This window comes from Tyto alba, unplaced genomic scaffold (genome assembly GCF_018691265.1).
Source record: "Tyto alba isolate M040663 unplaced genomic scaffold, T.alba_DEE_v4.0 Super-Scaffold_5, whole genome shotgun sequence".
NCBI lineage: Eukaryota > Metazoa > Chordata > Aves > Strigiformes > Tytonidae > Tyto > Tyto alba.
Window position 1 is genome coordinate 22,867,929 of NW_024881326.1, and position 20,221 is coordinate 22,888,149.

The window sequence follows — 20,221 nt, forward strand, 5'->3', positions numbered from 1 at the left end:
AAAAAAATTAAAAAAATCAACATTTCCCTTCCAGGGGAAATTCTGAATATTTGAAGTTCTACCTCAGAACTAAGTTAATTGAATACTTTCCATTGAATGGAAATACCCAATCTGTGATTAGTTCTACCTAGTAAGCAGTGAAACACCATGGCTTACAATTTGGTGTGTTTATTTCTTGACTCCTTTAAAGCTGTCCGACTATGTCATGCCATCCCTTAATTGAAACAAATTAAAATTCACAAAAAAGAGAAACAAAATGTTTTTCTAGCCAGAAAACCTAAATAATTTAACATAATGTATTATAATAGGCAAAGGTAATTTACAGGGAGTGATTAAAATCATCGTTGGTCTTTATTGTCACCAAAACTACAGAACTGAGAAAGAAAAAGCCAAAGAGTCTTGCGTTTTAATCGTTTATGCCTTAATTTTGAATGATCTGCTCACTGAACTGAAGGGAACAAAGTATGCTTTCTCAGAATATTTCAAAGAATCCATTGCTTGTGCTTATTTGGCACTTGAACATGTTTGGGCCTAGGCAACTAGGTAATGGCTTTCATCAGTTTAGCAACCTGGCATTTTCAATTACTTCAGCAGCCAGGGACATAAAATATTGGAGCTACGTTTGGTAAGGCTGCAGCAACCACAGTCAAATTCCTGTTTGAGAATTTACTGATTCTCTACAGCATTATGAAAAAACATGCCAACGTCAAAAAGCAGCGTGGCACCGAGTACAGAGAAGGTGAAAGCACAAGTCTCATGCATGGCTCCACCTCCGTTTCATTACCCCAGCCAAAGAAATGGCAGCTGTAACATTTCCCACTGACTGCAGGGGCCGAGTTCATTTCTAAAAGGGAAGAGGGCAGAGCAACACTCAGTTTTTCTTCTCTGGGTTCTGCAGGCCTCAAACCACTGCCATCTCGTGTCTCAGTTTATCTTCCCAAACAAGAAGTGCCACGCAGTTACACCGAAACATTCACACGTATTTATTCATTCTTTAAACAAACTTTATAGATCAAGTAACTGCAATGAAGAACAAACAAATGATAGCAAAACACAGAAAATTTCAAGCTAAAAAAAACCCTAAACAAGACGCATGAAAGATGAAAATACACTCAGAAACTTACATGCTAGAACACAGGCTCAAGAAATCCATCCAGGAAGTGTGTCAATTACTATTATTCAGGAAACAATTACCCAAAACATTTCTATATAGCGATCTAAACCATCCTCTGCATTTAAGTCTTCCTCTTGGCCTAACATATTCTGTCTGTTTTTTCCACTCCTTTGGCTTTATGAATTTGTTTGGGTTTTTTTTCCCAAACAAATTAGCTTTTGTTTTACCATAAACACCAAAAGAAAAGTCAAAAGGATTTGGGGTAAAGTACCAAGGATCATCTTCCTAGATTGCTATACTGAAAGCCGCAAAACTTTGTATTACACTGTTTCGATTACCTATCTTGAAATCATAGATTTCTACTTGTCATCTGTGATGAGCAACATTCTAGATGAGGTAGATTTGAATAGTATTTGTATCACTATAATGATATAAATGTTGAAGGGGAGAGGGAAAGAAGTTGGCACGGGAATTCAGTTACCCTTTCCGCTGTGCTATTCTCCTTTACCTTTGGAGTATCAGATAGTGCTGCCAGCTGACTTTGTCTAACCTGAGTTTTGTTTTATCTCACTGAAATCCCTGAGGCTTTATTCCCATTTTGTCTCATTAACCAATTTTTATAATGTCTCTCCTTTTTCAGCCTGATTGTAGGTAAAAGATTTAAGCTAATACAGGGTTTGCTAGTTCTGCTACATTTCTCCTCTCCCTTCTACCATCAGTAACGAGAGGCAGATAAGAGATACGGAGGAAACTGTATTTGAGAGGCTCACTGGGGATTGGGGAAAGAATTGGATTTATTCAGAGGGGGGGAATATGTAGGATATAATTTTTTAGCTAAAAAGCAAGCTCTGTTAGTTCTACTTCTCGCAGAAAAGTATGTTCTAAAAACATAGCATTTAATTTCAGACTTTTGATTGAATGGAGTTTGAGGACAGGGCTGAACTTTGAAAGGTTAGTGGCTATACAGTTTGTTCCAAGCAAACTTCTGAGGATATATCTTCCCAGTCTGCTAAGACTGACTGTATCAATGATTAATGTGTTTGCACTTAGCGGGGATGAGCAAGAAATTCCTGAACACTAATCATAAACAGCTTGCATGGATCCCTTTCTCCCAATTACATTGCTTTCTGCCTCCAGCACAATCAAGGTCCTGTTGTTAACACCCCTGCAGCACGGGGTAGAGACTAATGCTCAGAATTCAGAGCAGTGAAATGTCACAGTTGTGCCAGAAAACTTCTGTTGAGCTTTGTTGGGTAAAGCAACCTGAAAAAAAAAAAAAACAAAACCCCACAACAAAAAAATGAACAAATCCGTTAATGATTTACAAAAAAAGAAGTCATCATGCTGCTGCAGTAAAATGTAGAAGAAAATATTCTTAAAAAGTCATATCAGCACCTTGTTTTAAAATGCTAAGCTCCCAGAGGGGAAGCTCAAATCACAGCCTCATCACTACAGAAAGAAAAGCAGGCCAAGGTTGTCATCCCCTCTTCCCCCAAATCCATCAGCTCAGCAGTAAGGATGGGTCTCGAAGCCTTTGAATTAATTCAGTTTCAGTGGTTTAGCACTTGCTAATTAATTTGACCACAGCTCCTTAGACACATGCATCCATCCTGGTAGTTTTGCTGAACAGGATCAGGATGACTTAGCTTCCGAAAATCAGGTGTTTTCAGGCCAATATGGCCAAAGTAAAATCAGTCTGGTGAGACTCAATACACTCAATGACTCAAGTCATCTGCCACTGCACAACACAAGTAAAAAATTCTATTTGTAATTTTAAACAGAGTATAATTAATGAAGTCCATGAAGGCAAGGCATCTGAGGGCAGGCACTTGAAAGGATAAAAAAAACTAAGCCTTTTCTATGAATAGTCTGAATACCAGCTGGAAAGCAGAGAGGCTTTTCATACGCATTTTTAAAGAAAACCCAACCCTCTTATGGAGTTTGACCAAGCCATATCTGACGCACAGCAACCAGAACCATAAGGTGGTCAGTCTGCAAATGCCCCCTGGAAAAGCTGTGCCCTGGAGCACACGAAACAGGCCATCCACAAATGTCCACGCTCCAGCATCCTACCTGGCAGCAGTTCCATGTAGTAGCACTAATAAGCCATCTACTGTAAACAAACCTCATGTCACCTGCTGCAAAATAGAGCCAAATACTTCAGAGAAGTCATGGTGCTCGCTCCAAAATACCCATTTACAGTCTAACATGAGGCACAAACACAAGTGCAAATGACAAGTAATAAGGCAGAGCTGGCTGGATGCAGAACAAGAGATGCTGCAATACGGTCACATGAAATTTATGTACGTGCTCATCTTGAATGATCCAAGATGAGTATCTCTAGCAGAGGTGGAAGAATTGCCACTGTTAGTGATGTGTTTCCCGAGCATCAAAGACGACAGACTCAGAGAGAACTCAGTAAGGTGAAAGTTGGTGAATGTCTTGCAGGCCTCTTCACATCTACGTGGTCACCTGAGGTACGGGAGCAGGGATGAAAGTTTCCTCATCTTTTACTGGTAAAGCAGATTTTACGGGTTTTCTTCTTCAGAATTAGTGCACTCTGGAGCTTCTGTTAAAATTAAAGAATGAATTTCTTCTTCCCTAATTAACCTGTCGTAAGCATTCACAGAATCATCCTTTGCACAGCTCTGAAAGAGAAGAACAGCATTTTTAACAGTGCTTCTTCATGGTGAGTATTGTTTTTTCAGTCCAATAAGACAGACCCATTTCACAACGCATAGCCTATATTGTGCTGAAAGAGGAAAGGTAGCTGGGCAACAAACTGTGCTTATTAGGCTTAGGGATGGCTGACAGAACAGTCGTCCTCTCTGGAGATGAAGAAGAACTGAAGGTTGGTCCCCATCTTAAGAGAGTTTCCAAAATACAGCTAATGGGTAAGGCTTAGGCAGGAGGATGTACACGCTTAGTAGATTTTTCACCGAGACCCTGAGTACACAGAGATCAAGATAATGCTCAGAGACAAGAACGTAGCATTACTTGGGGCAGTAACAAAGCCCAGCAAAGTGGAACAGCTACCATACTTATGATCCTCATGGCCAAGAGTCCCATTTAGTCCCATAATGACCGATACATGCTTTGCTTTCCACATAGTTCTCGTTTATTATTAGGTGAACACAGAATATCCCTGTAGAAAAAGGGAATACTGGATTTTGGACTCTGAGTCCATTTGCAATTGGGAGGCCACAAAAGGAGACTTATTGTCAAAGACACAGTGATTCCTGCAACTCCTGTTTGACTGAGAAGGTTCAATGCACGCGCAGCACCAGACACCCAGATAGTCATTATCTTCTACAAGCATTTCACAGGTGGCACGAATTGAGATGCCACAGTGAGTCAGAAGGTCCCTTCCATACAAGGACCGTGTTCAGAGAGCAGTACATTGCCTCATGTGGAAGTTTGAATTAGGGCTTCTTGGTGTACTTCCCTTAGGATTTTTATAAATCCTAAAAGGATTTTTATAACCTGCTGAGTTAGATTTGTTTAGAAATAAGAGTTTCCATAATCAGTATTCTATTTACTTTTCCTAAAATAAGGGCCCATATCAAGCCTTTCATCAAAGCTTGAAGCAGCTATAGTTAGTTCTGGTCTTTCGCCAATGAAAAGCTAAACATTGTGATTTACTTCACATTTATCACAGTCAGTTAGCTACGGAAGTGCTAAAAATGTAAGTTTCTGGAAGTCAAATATGAATAGCCTTATTCAGCATCATAAATATGAGCAATTAGCAGAGAAAGACCTGAATGTTCACAATTAGTTTAGCTGATGCAAAAAACAAAACCATCAAAAAACCCAACCAACCCCGCCCCGACAAAAAAACCTCCAAGCACCAGAAAACCTCCGCCCCAAAAACCCAACCCCCAAACCAACCCAAAACACATTTAAGACACTAGCTGTCTGTGAAATAACAGGATAACACAATCCTATTAATGTATCTAGAAAAGTATATGCAATTTGAGGGGAAAAAAAAAAAATATCTCTCAGCTTTGGGTGATTGTTTCTGAACAACTCTTACTGTTGTAAATACTTAATTTTCATATGACGTACATACTTACATACAGTTGATTTTAAGACAGACATACATATTAGGAAAAAAAAAAAAATGGAAGCCTACAGATTCTGTTTCAACAGGTTAGCTGGCCCAACAACTTCTTACTCACCTGGGCATCCTCATTCTGCTCTCCAAACATGCGCTTAAGAATTTCCCTAGGGTCTGGAATTGGTGGAAGAATTAATATCTTCAGCCTTCAGAAAATTAAAGAGAAAACATCTAGATTAAAGATATATTCATTCAAAAATCACCATTTCAAAGTCATACTCAGGTGCAGTCAAGAAAATTTGTGGAGTCAGCTCTGGCACTGCTGGCCAGGCTTCATTCTCTGTGTAACTATACCCAATTCTTATTTTCACTCATCAAACCAAAAGGAAATGGCAATATGCACACAGCCAGATTCTAGGTAAGTTTCACTGTTGACAAAGACAGCAGCACATGTAGACTTTTTTTAGAAAGTCTGGTAAAATGTTCTTTATATATAAGCTTAATTTTTAATTTAGACTCTAAGCAGAGACAGGATGCAATAGCCGTGCAACAAGAATCTAACTGTAAGCAGATATAAGCAGTGTTACCCAAGTGCAACCACAGCACGTATATGATCTATAAACCTAATTCTTAATGACTGAGGCACAATGGTCCCAACATTTTTGATATGGAATACATGTTATGGATAAAACAGATATTACTGAAACATGCCACATCATGGACAGCTGACCTGCAAGAGAGATGAACCAGAACACAAGTCAAAGACCCATCAGAATTAGTGGACTGTAAATAAAGGAAGATTGTTATTTACCTTTTTAGATAAACCAGTAGAATTATTGTAGATACTGCTACTATTAATGGAATGGTGATTATTAAAACAAAAGAGAAGGTAGAGTCCAACTTCTCACCTGGAAAACAAAAATTGTAGAAACTTAGGGATGTTTTGAGAGGCTTTTTAAGAATAATGACAACAAATTAATTAATTCTCTAATTTTTTCATAGTCTGGATGTTTTCCAAATACAGTAGCACTTTTCTAGGAAGGGACTTATTTTCAGAGCATGATGTTATAATGTAGACACATTTGGCAAGAAAATGCAAACCACTGAGACTCAGGGTCTCAAAACTGACAGCACTGGAAAGGGGTCATTGCACAGCTACACAGATGGCAACGTCATCAACATATATAGCAATACAGGCAGTAACTGATGGCACTGATGAAGGACTAGAATGCTCCTGCTCTTTTTACCTAAAATGAAATAGATACATAGGAAGATGATCTTAGACTCCCATTTATTTAGCAGGCCAAAGGTATTAGACACTTTACAAATGAAGAATAAAGTGCAACAAATTGCTGGAACAATTGCTCTCACCAATACTCTTTTCTTCACTCCAGTCACTATAGAGCTTGCTGCTGTAACACTCGGGCTTTGGTTTTGCTCTCACTTTGAAGACGTACTTGCTATTAGGATCAACGCTAGGAATTGATATATGATTATTTTCAACCTAAGGTAAAAAAAAAAAAAAAAGTTATTTTCTTTGTTCAATTACCATTGTATTCTCAGTCATTTAAAAACCTGTTTTCATTGTGCAGTTACAGTATTCTGAATATTTTGATGGAAGGTCTTTTTGTGAATACTGAACTTCATTAAAAAGTACATAGTAGCATTTAACCAGCACAGACTGCCTATATAGATTCCAAAGCTAAGATTTAATCCTCTTCACTGCTACATCTATCACACAGCCTTTGGCATCAATGATTAAACTAAGACCCAGTGTCTGGATCAGTGCCTTTTTTGGAGAAACAGCTGTGATTTACGCTGCCTTTCCCGCTCTGTCAGGGTGGCAACTTTTTTGATCCAACTTTGACCATGCAAAAGTCTTCTACGATGCCTCTAGAGACATAAGCAAACACACTAGCTGGGATCAAACTTCACTTATTTTTGATCCAAAATGCCAGTTTCCTGAGGAATGTTGATATTATTTGAGTTTGCTAAATTTCGGGTAGGACAAATGGAATATGATCCACGGGAGAAGACTGCCACCTTACTTTTAAAGTTATCATGTTGTTTATCATTCTGATCAAACAGTACAGTCACTTTGGCTATGCAGATGCAGGCATGAGTACATCCAGACACCGAAGTCAATGCTTTTTATATGTGCATTAAAATCAGTGTATCTAAGAGTGCACACCTTTTTCTTCCTCCCCACCCTCAGCCTTCCTCTATCCCCTTGCACCTCCGTGCAACATTCTGTGCTCTCGTGCGCACCAGCAATTAATTTTGCTTTATGGTGATGAGGTCACGTCATTCAAGAACAAGGCAGTCATCTGCCCGAGCGCAGACCAACGGCAGGAAAACCCAGCACCAGTGGACCAAAGTCCCGTATCACTGAGAAGCAAACAGGTACAAGGACCGCAGTGTACTTCCTGGTAAGTGCTGTTTAGTACGTACTACTTTATTGGGCTGTTCTTACACATTACTGCTTTGCCATAACAAACGATGGCAAGGATTCAAGCCTCATCTGGATTGCGTTGTATAGATATTACAACCAGTAACCTACTGTTTGGGAGAAAAATCTTACGTCCACAGAGCACTTCCAGCTAGTACACTAGTCCCATTCACATGCAGCACACACAATTTTTCATTTTTAAACAGCAAATATTTGAGCTACTGTGAGTATCAATGCAGGTTATAAAAAAAATACATAGGAAAAGAAAAATAAAAAATCAGTTTACTGTTAAGTAATGAAAAATTACTTTAATTATCTGAGCGGTGTTCAAATCACCATTGTGATATTCAACTTCATAAAACAAACAATTTTCTGGAAAGGTGTCTGATTCACTCCATTCTACATATATTGCATCATTAATCTTTGACAGTGTAACTCGTCTTGGTGTAGCAGGTTTTACTGAAATGCAAAATGGAAGAATTAGTTAAAAAGTATATTTCACTGCTTACAAAAAAAATGTTAAAGTCCTGTATTGCATAATATTACACTTATATTAGTTTAGGAACAGGAAGAAGAAAAAGTTAGCATCAAAAAGCCAAGAAAGAATAAAAATAACCAAAGTATAAGAGTAAAAATGAGCAGCAAACGACCTCCCTGCCCCCCAAGCAACAAACCCTGTCTATATAATTCACAAATCAAAGATCAACAGAAGAAGGGAACATCTAATCATATTGTCTCATCCACAGCTTATGATGTGCAAGCTTCTCAAACACAAAGAGATACTGGCAAATTTATTTTTTCAATTATTTTTTTATAATGTGGTGTTAAACTTACCAAGGGTGGTAGGATTTTTACTTGCACACACAGGCCTAGTTTCTTCAGAATCATCTCTAATCAAAATAGTTATAGCTGGGTAAGTGTTGGTGACTTTTGGGAAGCTAAGATTGAAAACGCATCGAAAGATTCCTTGATGCATATCATAGTTGCTGCACTTCTTATGGTTTTTCAAACCATCAAACCTACAGGAATAAAAATTTTTTTTTTAAGCTTCAAAAAGAATAGGACAGCAAGGGGCTGTTACAAATTCTAAAGACTAATCTTGGATTAAAGCTGTGCTCTAGCATATGTAAAAGTAAAGCTAAGCAAAGTAAGAAGCTTTTCATTTATCTCAAGCTTTAGAAAGAATCTTAATTTTGTAAAGTGTCAAGTAGTAGAAAGAGACACAGGCTTGCTTTATATCAAAGCATCAAAGATAACAGCTGCTTTCAGCTTTGGTTCACATTTGTCACATGGGAAAACAATTTAAAGGAAAAAAACTATTTAGAAAGCAAACTAATTTGGATCCCTTCCGATCAACAGAATTTCACTTTATGATAGAATGAGCTGATCAACCTCCTTTAGCTATGCCTCCGGTATCGCAGCTCTCGCTTGAGACAGTCAAGTTTCACTTACTGCCTGCATTTGCTTTTCAAAAATGTCAGTACTCCCTTCCAATAGCAAAGAAGCTATAAGAACTTTCTTCCTTGCTTTTCTTTATTCCCCAAGTCCAAATGAAAATATGCCAGTAGCTTTTCCTCCTGAGAAAACAGATTATTTATTTAAAAGTGATAGAGAGCAAATCAGAGCTTCACTTGGGAGCACAACAGGAGTGACATCCCCCTACTTCACACCTCAAGTTAAAGGGGCTGGAGAAGCCAAAGCTGTCCCTTGTGTTTTCAGGACAGACCCCTTTTTTATCCACCGCTCTCGCCACCCCACCCTGGGGCTGATGAAGGTGGGAGGCATTCAGAGCAGACAGCACCACGGCCGATGATGCATCAACTTGCTCCTGCAAGCTCCTGTTTCAGCAAGCATGACTACGCACCGAGCGGATTTGTTGTTTCTAAGTTAACATTATATTCATGTTCACTTTGGATTAAAAGATAGGGTTTTAGAGGAAAAAGTCAAAGAAGAAGAATATAACATGGACTAAAAATTTTTCAGGTAATCATTCACTCATTTCTGAAAAACAAAAACAAAGCAAAAAAACCCAACAAACCCTGCATTATGGAAAATCCATCTTTCAGTCTGGAAAAAAAAATAAAAATAAAAAAAATAAAAATCAAGTGTCGCCTTAGATTTCAGCTTTTTTTAAAAAAAAAAGAAAAAAAATCAAAAAATAATTCTTCTTTCTAAGCAGCATAAATTAAAATGACTTTGCTGGCACTGCATCTACATCCTTCATTAAAATTAAGGGGTAAATTGAAAATACATTGCTCTAATCTAAAGCATTAATCCAGTAAATATCCATACACTCAGAAATTCATATCTTCAATGCCTCATTGGTACTGTTCTTGTAATAAAAAAAAATTGATTTCAGTAGCAGTTTAGAGAAACAACAGCCCTCGCTGCATTTAACGAAAGCAGCAAGTTTTCTGCTGTTTGCTGCCCAATCGCATTACATTTAACAGCTAGCTTTCAAGACTGCCACTGGAGGAGAAAAAAGTTTATTTAGTTAGTTCAGGTAAGACAGAAAGCTGATTTAAAACTACAAGGGGCTTTCAGAAAAAAAACTTCAATATTTCTACAGAAGCTAACGCAATCTGGCATTTCACAAGTTCCATCAACATGGAGAAGTATGCATAGATTAGCGTACGCAGATCTCGATGCCAAGTTTTTTGCTCGCACCACAACTCTGTTCCTTTGGAACAAGAGTCTATTTATGGCAGTCAGCTGGCAAGGGGGATGACGATAAAAAGATGTTCTCCATAACTTTCAAGGTGAATCGGTTATTTATGATATCGAAGATACAAACAAAACTACTGGCAAATGTTAGAATGTTTTCATACCATTTTCCAATGATTTAAGAGCTGACACACACATTAGTGAGATTCTGACTTAAGCGGCCCATGTTTACTGGGCTGCAAAGAATGCAATTAATATATTGGTCTAGCTCAGTTCTGAATTCTCCCCCCTTTGAATCCACAATTAGGAAAAATTAGAAAGCAACAGCAGTTATTTTTAAAAGTGCTACAGAAGCAGCCAGCGCTTCACATCATAGCTATATCAACTTCCCAAAAAGACTCAGCAACAGCAACCTCTTCAGCAGTGAAGTTTTGTGTTGGACAGGACCCAACACTAACTTGTATGCAATGCCCTGGAACCTTTCAATGCAACAGGAAACAGACACGTCAAATGTGTAACGTAAAACTAAAGATTAGCGCTAAAGCACTTTAGAGTTGAGAAGAAAAAGTTCATACGAACCAGTAGAACAACATATAATTGGTATCACTGCTTGCATTCTCCCCAGGACGCCATGTACAAACCATGCGCTCCAAATTGTGCCAAACACAGCTCAAGTCAACAGCAGCAGTACCCGGAATACCTGCAAGGCAAGTTGGAAATGTCTCTTAAGATTTGTTTTGCCAGCAAAGTCTTCTCCCCAATTTCCAGAGGTAAAACGTCCCTTTTTACATAACTGAAACTATCTGGAAGGCAAAGATGGGTTACCTCTCAGCCTGCACTGCCTGTCTCAGCATAGCAAATGATGAATTCCAGTTGTTTATCACTTGAAATAGCTGAAATCTCCACAGAGTAACTTCTAAACGCAAGCTAATCATGACAGTGAATCTCAGTTTCCATCATGTCTGAATTATTACTTAGAATTATCTGATGCTAAGGACAAGGTGTTGAGTCAGGAAAATATTTTGTTCTGTTAAACTACAGATACTTTAAAAAGGACTTAAAGTAATTATAGAGATAGCATTTAGCTTTGTTATAGCTATTACAGCCATCAGCATTAAAAAGTTAGCATTTAAACAGTTATCTTCCCCAGATGCACTATTAGTTTCTCAGTATTCCGAATAAGAAAATACATGTCCATTTTAAATATGGACAAAAGCAACACTGGGTAACTTGAATTTCTAATTGAGACCTATATATCTCTAGATATTCAACTTCAACATATTGAAAACCCAAATTACAGAACACAAACACAAATGAGTGCACAGTAACTGTGAATAGAGATGCCAATGTATCTCCCAGGCAGAGCAATTACAGAATAAAGTCTTTCATATTAAATCTTGCATTTTTGTATGGTACAAGTTCTTCATATTATAATATTAGTAATATTATAATATTTCAGCATATTAGGCATTTTTTCCTTGTAACAAGTAGCAACATCTCCATGAACTAAAAATAAAATGCATATTAATTTTATCAACAGTCCAGACTTTTACTGATAGCAAACCTCAAACTACCTTCTACTTCTGAGCTTGCATTTTCCCTGAAGTAGCAACTGTCTAAGAGTATAGGAAAATGAAACTGGTCTTCCCATTCCAAAAAGTATTTAAAAATATTTTACCCGCAAGCAGACTTTTAAAAGCCCCAACCTGGTTAGTACATGCTACCTTAATGACCTGCTTGCCTGATTATCCCGAATACCTTTTTGACAGACACGCAGACAAGCCTGTCAAGGTCTCAGATTCCCCCGTCCATGTGCAATTTTCACGCACATCGCGTCACACTCCTGGGTTAGACATTCTACTACTCAAGACAAGAAGTTCTATTTCCTTGCTGTACCTCCTAACTTCCAACACCCAGCAGAATATGTTATTCCTTAAAGTCTACTTCCTAACAATTTTGCTATGGACCCCTTATTTCCGGGTGTCAATAAACAAAAAGTATTTTTTTCTCTATTAATTTTGCTATGTGCAGTTTTGTAGACCATGGCCATGTCTTCTGAAAGAGAGAGAACGCTACTATAATTATTTAATTTAGTCATTTATTCAACAAGTTGTTAAGTTTGCTAGCTTCATCCCTCTAACATTTACAAGTGTAGGATTATTTTAGGGACTTTTGCTTGTACAGAAAAAACAGACAAAATAAACTGACTTAGATGTTAGTCGTGAAGTCACCGGGCCTAATCCAACCTACGCGACCTCTTATTCCCCGACCACAGCATGGCGGGCACGAGTGACAGGAACCGTGCTGCTGTCTTGGAAGGACATTTCAATTTTACAAGCTTGCCCGTAAGGCTTTAACCGTCAGAAGACTCCGGTTGGGTTTAAAATGTAGTTATAACCGTTCCGTCTAACCTCTACCAACCGAACTGACCCTGGCCTCTGATATCTTCCTATTTCTGTGTGATCTGTTTCTACAGTATTTCGTTAAGATAGCAGGGGAAACAAGGCCGTGCCTGCCCAGGCCCGGGCGGGCGGCCTGGCCGCGGCGCGTTACCTTTTGGCAGAAGGGAGGTCTCCACCCATCGGCTGGGCTCGCTGGCGTTATCGTACTTGCACTCACTTCTCACTTTGAAACGCATTTCCTCATTCAAGAAAGTATCAGTCACACGGAAGCGGCTCTTACTCCATTCCTGGGTTCAGATGGTGGGGGGAAAGAAAACCAGAGCGTTTGGCACACTGTATCAGACGCCTGGGAATTAATGGCAGGACACATTGCAGACTGCCAGGAAGACTGCAACTCAAAGCCAAATTAAATGAGTGTCTGACAATGCGGGAAGTCTCAGCATCACTTAGCTTTTCTTTTTCCTCATCAGGCACACTCGGAGGAAAACTCCTTCTACCCTAGTCACCTACAGAAATGAGCAAAGGCCACGCAGAGATCAACGAGCAAGTGTAACGTGGAGGAAAACGATCCTGGAGTAAATCTTCATGGATAATGCAAAATAAGCACGTTTACACTCCAGATTTATAAGCAGAAGCTTACAGCTCTAGCCATCCTTCTGTGTGCGTGCACATGAGTGTATGACAAACAGAAAAAAGAATGTTTTAAAATGTAACACCAAAAAGCAGTAAGAAGAGTTTGCACAGAATTAAGGAGAAAAAAAAAAAGTTATCAAAACAAACCCACAAATGGCTATTAAATACAGTGACACCACATCAGGCTCAAGTACTCCATGACCTTCTATTTTCAGAAGAGAATATGGGTTTCTACGAGAAAAAGGCTAATCCTTTAATCATACACTTTCCTGAGTATCTTTTTTTGGGCTAGGGGGGATGCCTTTTACTTAACCAGAAAGAAGATACAAAAAAAGCTATCTTTGTTATGACCAAAGAATAGTGTAACTGCTCCTGTAATTAAAAAAAAAAAAAAAAAAAAAAAAGATATTGGCACTAATGAGAAGTCAAGAAAAGCAAACAGCAATGAACAGACTAGATTCTGCCAGTTGAAATGCAAAGATGCAGCAGATGATACACAGTTTGGTTCATCGTGTCATGTGAAACTGCTGTCCCACAGCTCTTTCACTGCTGCTGATCTTAACATCTGTTAAAGCCTTTCACAAACCCATTCAGCTTGTTAACCGAGCAGACTTTCAACTTGTTAATTTGTTAATGAACCCATGAGAAGAGGTAAATAAATTTCTGCTGAGTTAGCAAGTTCAACTGGCTTATCTAAAGGTCTGATGAAGATCATTAGAGACTGGGTGTCAAAAATGAAGTATCACCCTTTTAGCAGTGTCAAGCCATTAAATCAGCTCAGCTGTTTGTGACACCACAGCCTTACTTCAAGTCCAGGATATCCTGGAGCTATCAGAAAGAATACGGCAGTCACCATCACGAAGCCATTGTAAACATCAGGCCATAAAACTGTAATTGGGCTCAACAACAAACGATGGCGTCAAGAGGCATCATACTGATTTTAACCATATTCAAAATAGCAGCGCTGCCGACCCCGCAGCTGGTGTGTATTAAGGCTTCAATTCCTCACAGTTTGAAATTATGGACTGATAGCATATTATCTTACTGGCAATAAACTGTAAAAATATTTGTCCTACAGTGTCTTCAGTATCATGACAATGCTGGTCTCAGTCCTGACCAAACACTTGTTAACCCACATGAAGGATTGCATCTGGGCTGCAAATCATCTAACAGACACAAAAACAAAAGCCCAAACCAAAGGTTTTACAATTTCTGTCCCAGAGAAGAAATGTGTTCCATGTTGTCATCATAACACAACCCCTATGAATAACTGTAAGCAGAGGGACAGGGCAAATGTGGGAAAATGTTAATACTTGGCATTACCTCCAAAAGACACTATGCTGTCAAATCACAGCTACACCAAGGTTGATGCGCGTGCCTCTTTCTTAAATTGAGTTCAAAGTGAAGGAGATCAGCATCTGCAAATTCCCATTTAAGTCTTAAGTATGTAGACTGCCCTGTATACATTTTGTTTTTTTCTAGAAAGCTGCATAAGCAAAGACAGAAACAAGTCTTTTCACATTATTATTATTATGGTACTTCTGCGTTATCAGTAGCAGCTCAATTATCAGAGAGCGACAGACAGATTTTTATGATCTGAAGATCCCACACGCTGGTATGACTAATTTTTGAGGTTTTGATCCCATGACGAGAATTAAAGACTATATTAAAACTGTATTTATATATGCTTGCACACACACAGTTTTATCACAATAAGACATTTACTGGAGAGTTTAAACTAGCAGAGTTTAAAGAGGTGATGCACTTACTCTTCTGTCCTGTGGGACCTCATCAATCACAATGTCGCTGGAATACTCCAGGTTGCAGCTACTGCTGATGTTCTCTGGGGGGTTCCATGTCCAGTTCAGGGTACAGATTTGGATAAATGAGTAGCCCAGGTTGGATGGAGGCGGAAGAACTTTTGCTCCTTAAAGAAAGAAGTTTTCAGTGTAACGATCCTGTTGGTCTACCATTTTACTGTTCGTAATGCTGACAGATTTTTAACTCTCCAACAGAAAAGAATACAGATGACTTCTCAACTTTGTCAGCTTGTATTTGCTATCAGATATACTGCCTACTAAATTGTGTCTACTATTCCTGTTATCTCAGTCTACCAATCATTTAAATAATTGTAAGAAATGCACACACACACAAAAATAATTGAAAATAAATTTTCAAGAAATTGCACCATGCAACAACGTAGTGGCTGTTGGTAATGAAACTTATGCTCATGGAGGGAGGACGAGTCTCATTTATCAGGTGTTTTCTGCTGCGCGTTTGCATCACGCATGCTGAATCTTTAGTAAAAATGGTGTATATGTTTTTGGAGCAATTAATAGTTTATTCTACCCCCAAGTTATCCATCAATGCAGTTTTAAAAAGGCAACTTTTAAAAGGCAAGCAATTACATCTTGCAAGTGGCAGCTGTATGTTAGAACCACAATTTAGCCCAATCCAAGCAAAACTGAGAATGTTAAAAAAACAACAAAGAAACCACAATACTTTTTCAATTACTCACCTATTAAACTTTGAATGCTATGCTCTGGCACAGTGAACAAAAGCAGTGTGGGACAAATAGTAATTTACTGATGACATACTTCAGCAGTACGTTTTTTCACCTCCCCAGAAGAGAAGGAAGAGATGTGACTCAGAGATAGCTGCTGGGATAAATCCATTTGTGCACTGACCCTTCCTTACTTGTGCACTGAGTCACAGCCTACTGGATACTCAGTCACACAGCTTGAAGGTTGTATTGGAAAACAAAGAAGGAAAATATGGCAGAAAATAGAAAACTGCCAGGAAAAACGAAAGTATGCGTCAGACTCCAATTCTAGAAAAAATTACCAATTGGTAATTCCCTAAGAAAACGAAAGTGAACTTTGATTTTTTTAAAAGGCTACTCTAATGTGTACTACCAGAAGATACTAAATAAGAGGCCAAATGAAACTGCTTCTCGAGGGTATATACAGGTATCATCACTGAAGCACCACCACCACCTATTTGTCTGTGGAAAGAAAGTACCCTTGTTACGCAGTAAGTTTCACAAACACTTCAAACTGATACCAACTAGCGCTGCAGGTCTTGCTCGTCCCAGGAAACCAGGCTCAACCTGCCCCAACATTTGGGGGAGTACACGGGAAAGGACAGAATAATTCCACCGAGACCAGTTTTCCCATCCAGGTCATGGTGCAGCCCCATTTCCTTCTGCTAGCACAAGGAAGAGGGCAGATGGAAAGTCAAACCTGCTTATTTCAGCCAGAATTCTGCTCAAAGCATCCCTGACGCCATTTTCTTACATCTCCCAAGAGCCAGAGCAGCCAAAGCTTGAAGAAAATTCATCAAACTCCTGGAGCTTCCTCACACCTTTGCACAATTAAAGGTCAGGCAATGGTAGAGATCAGACATTATTATGATCTGCGTATCCACATGTATGCGCGGACAACGTATGCTCGCATGGAAAAGGAGCATAATTACTAGGATTTACTGTTTTAGTTTGAATATACTTAGTTTTTTTAAATCCTTAAAAACTTTGGGGATTTTGCTTGTTTATTTGTACAGCCGACCTTGGGAGCAGAGAAATTTTTGTTCTTACAAAAATACAGTCTCACCCAAGAAAACTGAACCTAGCCAGGACATCTTTGCCTATTACCTGCCCCACTAACAAAAACCTGTGATGGGTTTTAGGAACAGCATCAGGGCCTTAAGTCTGCATATACCTAGTCCTTTAGATCATGTAAAAAAAAAAAAAAAAAAATTAAATTATTCAACAAGACTACCCAGCTCCAAGCATTCTGTCTTTTCATGATCAAACTTATTACCTACAAAAGCCACAAACCATTACAAAAAATTTACAGTGTCATCTCTGATTGCCGTTCTTAAGTTCTATGCTTTTCCTTTTAATAGATTTGATTAGAAGTAATTGTGTTTAAGCCTGCTGATTTCTAACTGCACGAAGAAAGAAGTGGGGATATTAAAGATTTATAAACAAATCAATGAATTGTATTAGCATAAAAAAAAAAATTAAATCTAGTAGATTAATCTAAAATCTATACAATTTCGAAGCTCGTGCTTTAATGTTACGTCCAGCTGAAGATTTGCTTTTAGTCATAGGCATGGCCAGTCTCACACTTCTGTTGTATAAAATATACATACAGTCCAATACTTTTGTTGTTAAAATCGCATCGCTACAGCAATTTAGCGAAACGACTCAAAGACCAACTCCAAAACATGGGCAAGACATTATTTCAGTCTTACAAGCACAGTCATGCTTCCAAAAAAATAAAGCACAGCAGAAACCAGCAGAGATTAGCTGAGGCGACCCTGCCTAGAAAACAGTTTCTTGTTAAAAGCCGGAATGTGGAAATATCAAACACGCACTTTGCGTTGAGTATGGTAAAAGCGCTGTATTTTGTCCTCCTCTAAGAAGGTTGATTTCGTAGCTATAAGACGAATTGTAGCCGGTTGGAAAAAAAAAAAAAAACAACAACAAAAAAAAAACCAAACCAAACAAACGAAAAAAAAAAAAAAAACAAAACCAAAAAGAAAACAAAAACCAAAAGAACACTTCTGCAGCGTTTGCAAGACAGAACTAACAAAGCCTCGAGTCCGGGTCCTGAGGAAACCCTCGCAGCCACGCACACACGGAGCTTTCGTGCAACTAAGCGTTTGCTCTCCCAACGGCGGGGAAACGAAAAGTAACGGCGAAGGTAACGGGAGCTCTTCGGGGCCGGGGTCCCCCCCGGGACCCCCCGACAGCCCCGCTCCCCCCCGCCCGGGGCCGCGCTCCCAGGAATCCGCCGAGAGCAGGGCGGTGAGCCTCTGCTTTAGTCTTTAGGGCAGAGACAGTCCCGGCAAGCGGTGACAGAGCTTAAAAAGTTTCTGCCGAGCCTGTCCAACGCCGCCTCGCCGAGAGAGAAAAAGCAGGTTTGTAGGCAGCATCCCCGCCGCTCTGCCCGGTAAGGGGCAGGGCGCCCCGCCGGCATCGCCCGCACGCAGCTGACAACCTTCGGGCGGTATTTCGGCTACCAAATCCCTTAAATACACCCGCCTCGAGCGGGCAGCGCAGCTCCCGCGGCCGCCCGACCCACGCACGGGAAGGTCCCGGCGGCGGCGGCTCCCCCCGGGGATGGACCCACGCACGGGGTGGTCCCGCCGCCCTTTTTCCCCCCCCCCCCCCCACCCCGGGGATGGACCCACGCACGGGGTGGCCCCGCCGCCCTTTCCCCCGGCTCCTACCTGCCGCCGGCCCCGCGGCGACCGCCCAGCAGACGGCGAGGAGCAGCGGCAGAGAGCCGGGCCGCTCCATGGCTCCGGCCGCCCGAGCCCGGCCCCACGCCCGCTCCCACTTCCCGTCGCGGGGGCCGGGCCAGGCGGGAAGAGCCGCGCCGCGGCCCGCCCAGGTAACCCGAGCCGGGCGGGGGGCGGCCCGGCCCCGCCACCTGCGCACCGCCCCCCCCACACGCGTTTTCCCCACTCCCCCCCACGTCCCCCCGGGGCCCTCCCCGAGCCCCCGCCGCGTTGCTGAGGGAGCCCGAGCGCAGCCCCCCCCCCCCCCCCCCCCGACACCCCGCCAGCCCCCCCCCCCCCCCCCGGCAGCGGGGCCATACGCTCTGAAACACGTTCTTGGGGGAGTCAAAGCAATTTTCCTTTAATCACCAAATCAACGCTCAGCTCCTACGATTACTCAGACGGGCTCAAGACATTCCTATCCTCTCACCAGGAAAGCAGCTACGTTAGCACGCCCCTCTTTATGTTAAAGCTCGTTATTCAATCCCCCTGGCAGAACTCTTTTCAAAATCCCTCCTGCAAATTCGGGTCATTTCTATCGAAGCTGAGAATTCCCTCTTCACTAGAGCTCTCATCTGTACTAAAAATGCGCGTTGTTCTTTTTGTGATCTGCCTACTACAGCCCCTTCTTCCCGCAAACTTCCCCAAGCGCTCCTCTGAAACCTGATACGGTCACTTGCAGTTTTGCTCTCGCTTTTCTGGATATGTTGCAGCAGGTAATTTTCCCAAATTTTCATGGAAGTGGGAGCAGCATGCGAGTGATGTTTTCATACGTTTCAGGATAAGAAAACATTTGGGATAAGGCTTTTTCTTTGTATTAGATTTTCGTGGTTGCTAGCGACCTTGCTCCTAGCTGCCACCCAAATACAGGTATTATAAAAATATAGCACAGATCCAGCACAGAGGAAACTTTGGCTAAGGTTCAGGGCAAAACAAAATTAATTAGTGAAAATTACTTATGCCTAACCCAACAGAACATTTTAGTATTTACTGAGCTCTGAGCTCTTCAAGGAGTTTTGCAAGAGTTCATCTGCTTTTTAGACACACTCATTTTAGAAAAAGGGAAGCGGATCTTTTTATGATAGGGCGGGGAATATCCTGTGTTAATTTTTTTTTTTTTTTTTTGCTTTTCTGCCTGTTTGGTTTTATACTCCTGGGAAAAGAAGAGGATTTAGCAAATTTCCTAGTTGATGTTAGAAAGTGCCCAACGGCCTGCAATTATAATCAAAGAAAAATTGTGCCTTAAAGTTCCAGGACGCGGAACTTTCAAGCTGTGTGACTATACAGCTGGCATGGACTATGCCTGCTAGTGATGACCTTTGTAGGGTAAAGCTGATCCAAGATACTGCGACCTCTTTCTTGCTTTCGCTTTCCTTGCTAATGTTTTCTTTCCTTCTTTCTGCTTTGTCCAGTCTTTCCCCGGGGGAGAGCCAGTGCCAAGCACACATCCAATGGTTCACGCACTTTTGGCTGCCTGCCTGTTGTCAGAGGCAGCTGAAATGTTTTTCCCCAGCTCTCTCCCTCCTCCGCCAGCACTCGGCTTGTCATCACATTCCCGTCTCCGCGCACGGCACTCGGAACCCCTGCCAAAGCCTTTGATCCCTGCCGCCTACCCA

At 40.7% G+C, this 20,221-nt stretch overlaps 1 protein-coding gene across 1 annotated transcript; it reads right to left on the reverse strand.

Annotated features, from left to right (window-relative positions):
- Positions 1-428: 428 nt before the first annotated feature.
- Positions 429-18,676, reverse strand: IL13RA1 (interleukin 13 receptor subunit alpha 1). The gene is made up of 10 exons (XM_042807456.1): positions 18,555-18,676; positions 15,089-15,246; positions 12,838-12,973; positions 10,864-10,984; positions 8,455-8,639; positions 7,928-8,079; positions 6,543-6,675; positions 5,983-6,079; positions 5,293-5,377; positions 429-3,762 (listed from the first exon to the last, which is right to left on the reverse strand). The coding sequence occupies exons 1-10, from the start codon at positions 18,622-18,624 to the stop codon at positions 3,643-3,645; spliced, it is 1,257 nt and encodes a 418-aa protein (XP_042663390.1). The 5' UTR covers positions 18,625-18,676; the 3' UTR covers positions 429-3,642.
- Positions 18,677-20,221: the final 1,545 nt, after the last annotated feature.

What these genes read in the sequence shown, in the direction of transcription:
- IL13RA1 (XM_042807456.1), bottom strand. Translation starts at nt 18,624, where the DNA reads ATGGAGCGGCCCGGCTCTCTGCCGCTGCTCCTCGCCGTCTGCTGGGCG. An exon ending in AGGTCCCACAGGACAGAAGA is followed by an intron (nt 12,974 to 15,088) that starts GTAAGTGCATCA and finishes ATCTGAACCCAG; the next exon opens with GAATGGAGTAAGAGCCGCTT. An exon ending in ACACCGCTCAGATAATTAAA is followed by an intron (nt 6,676 to 7,927) that starts GTAATTTTTCAT and finishes TTTTTACCTTAG; the next exon opens with GTTGAAAATAATCATATATC.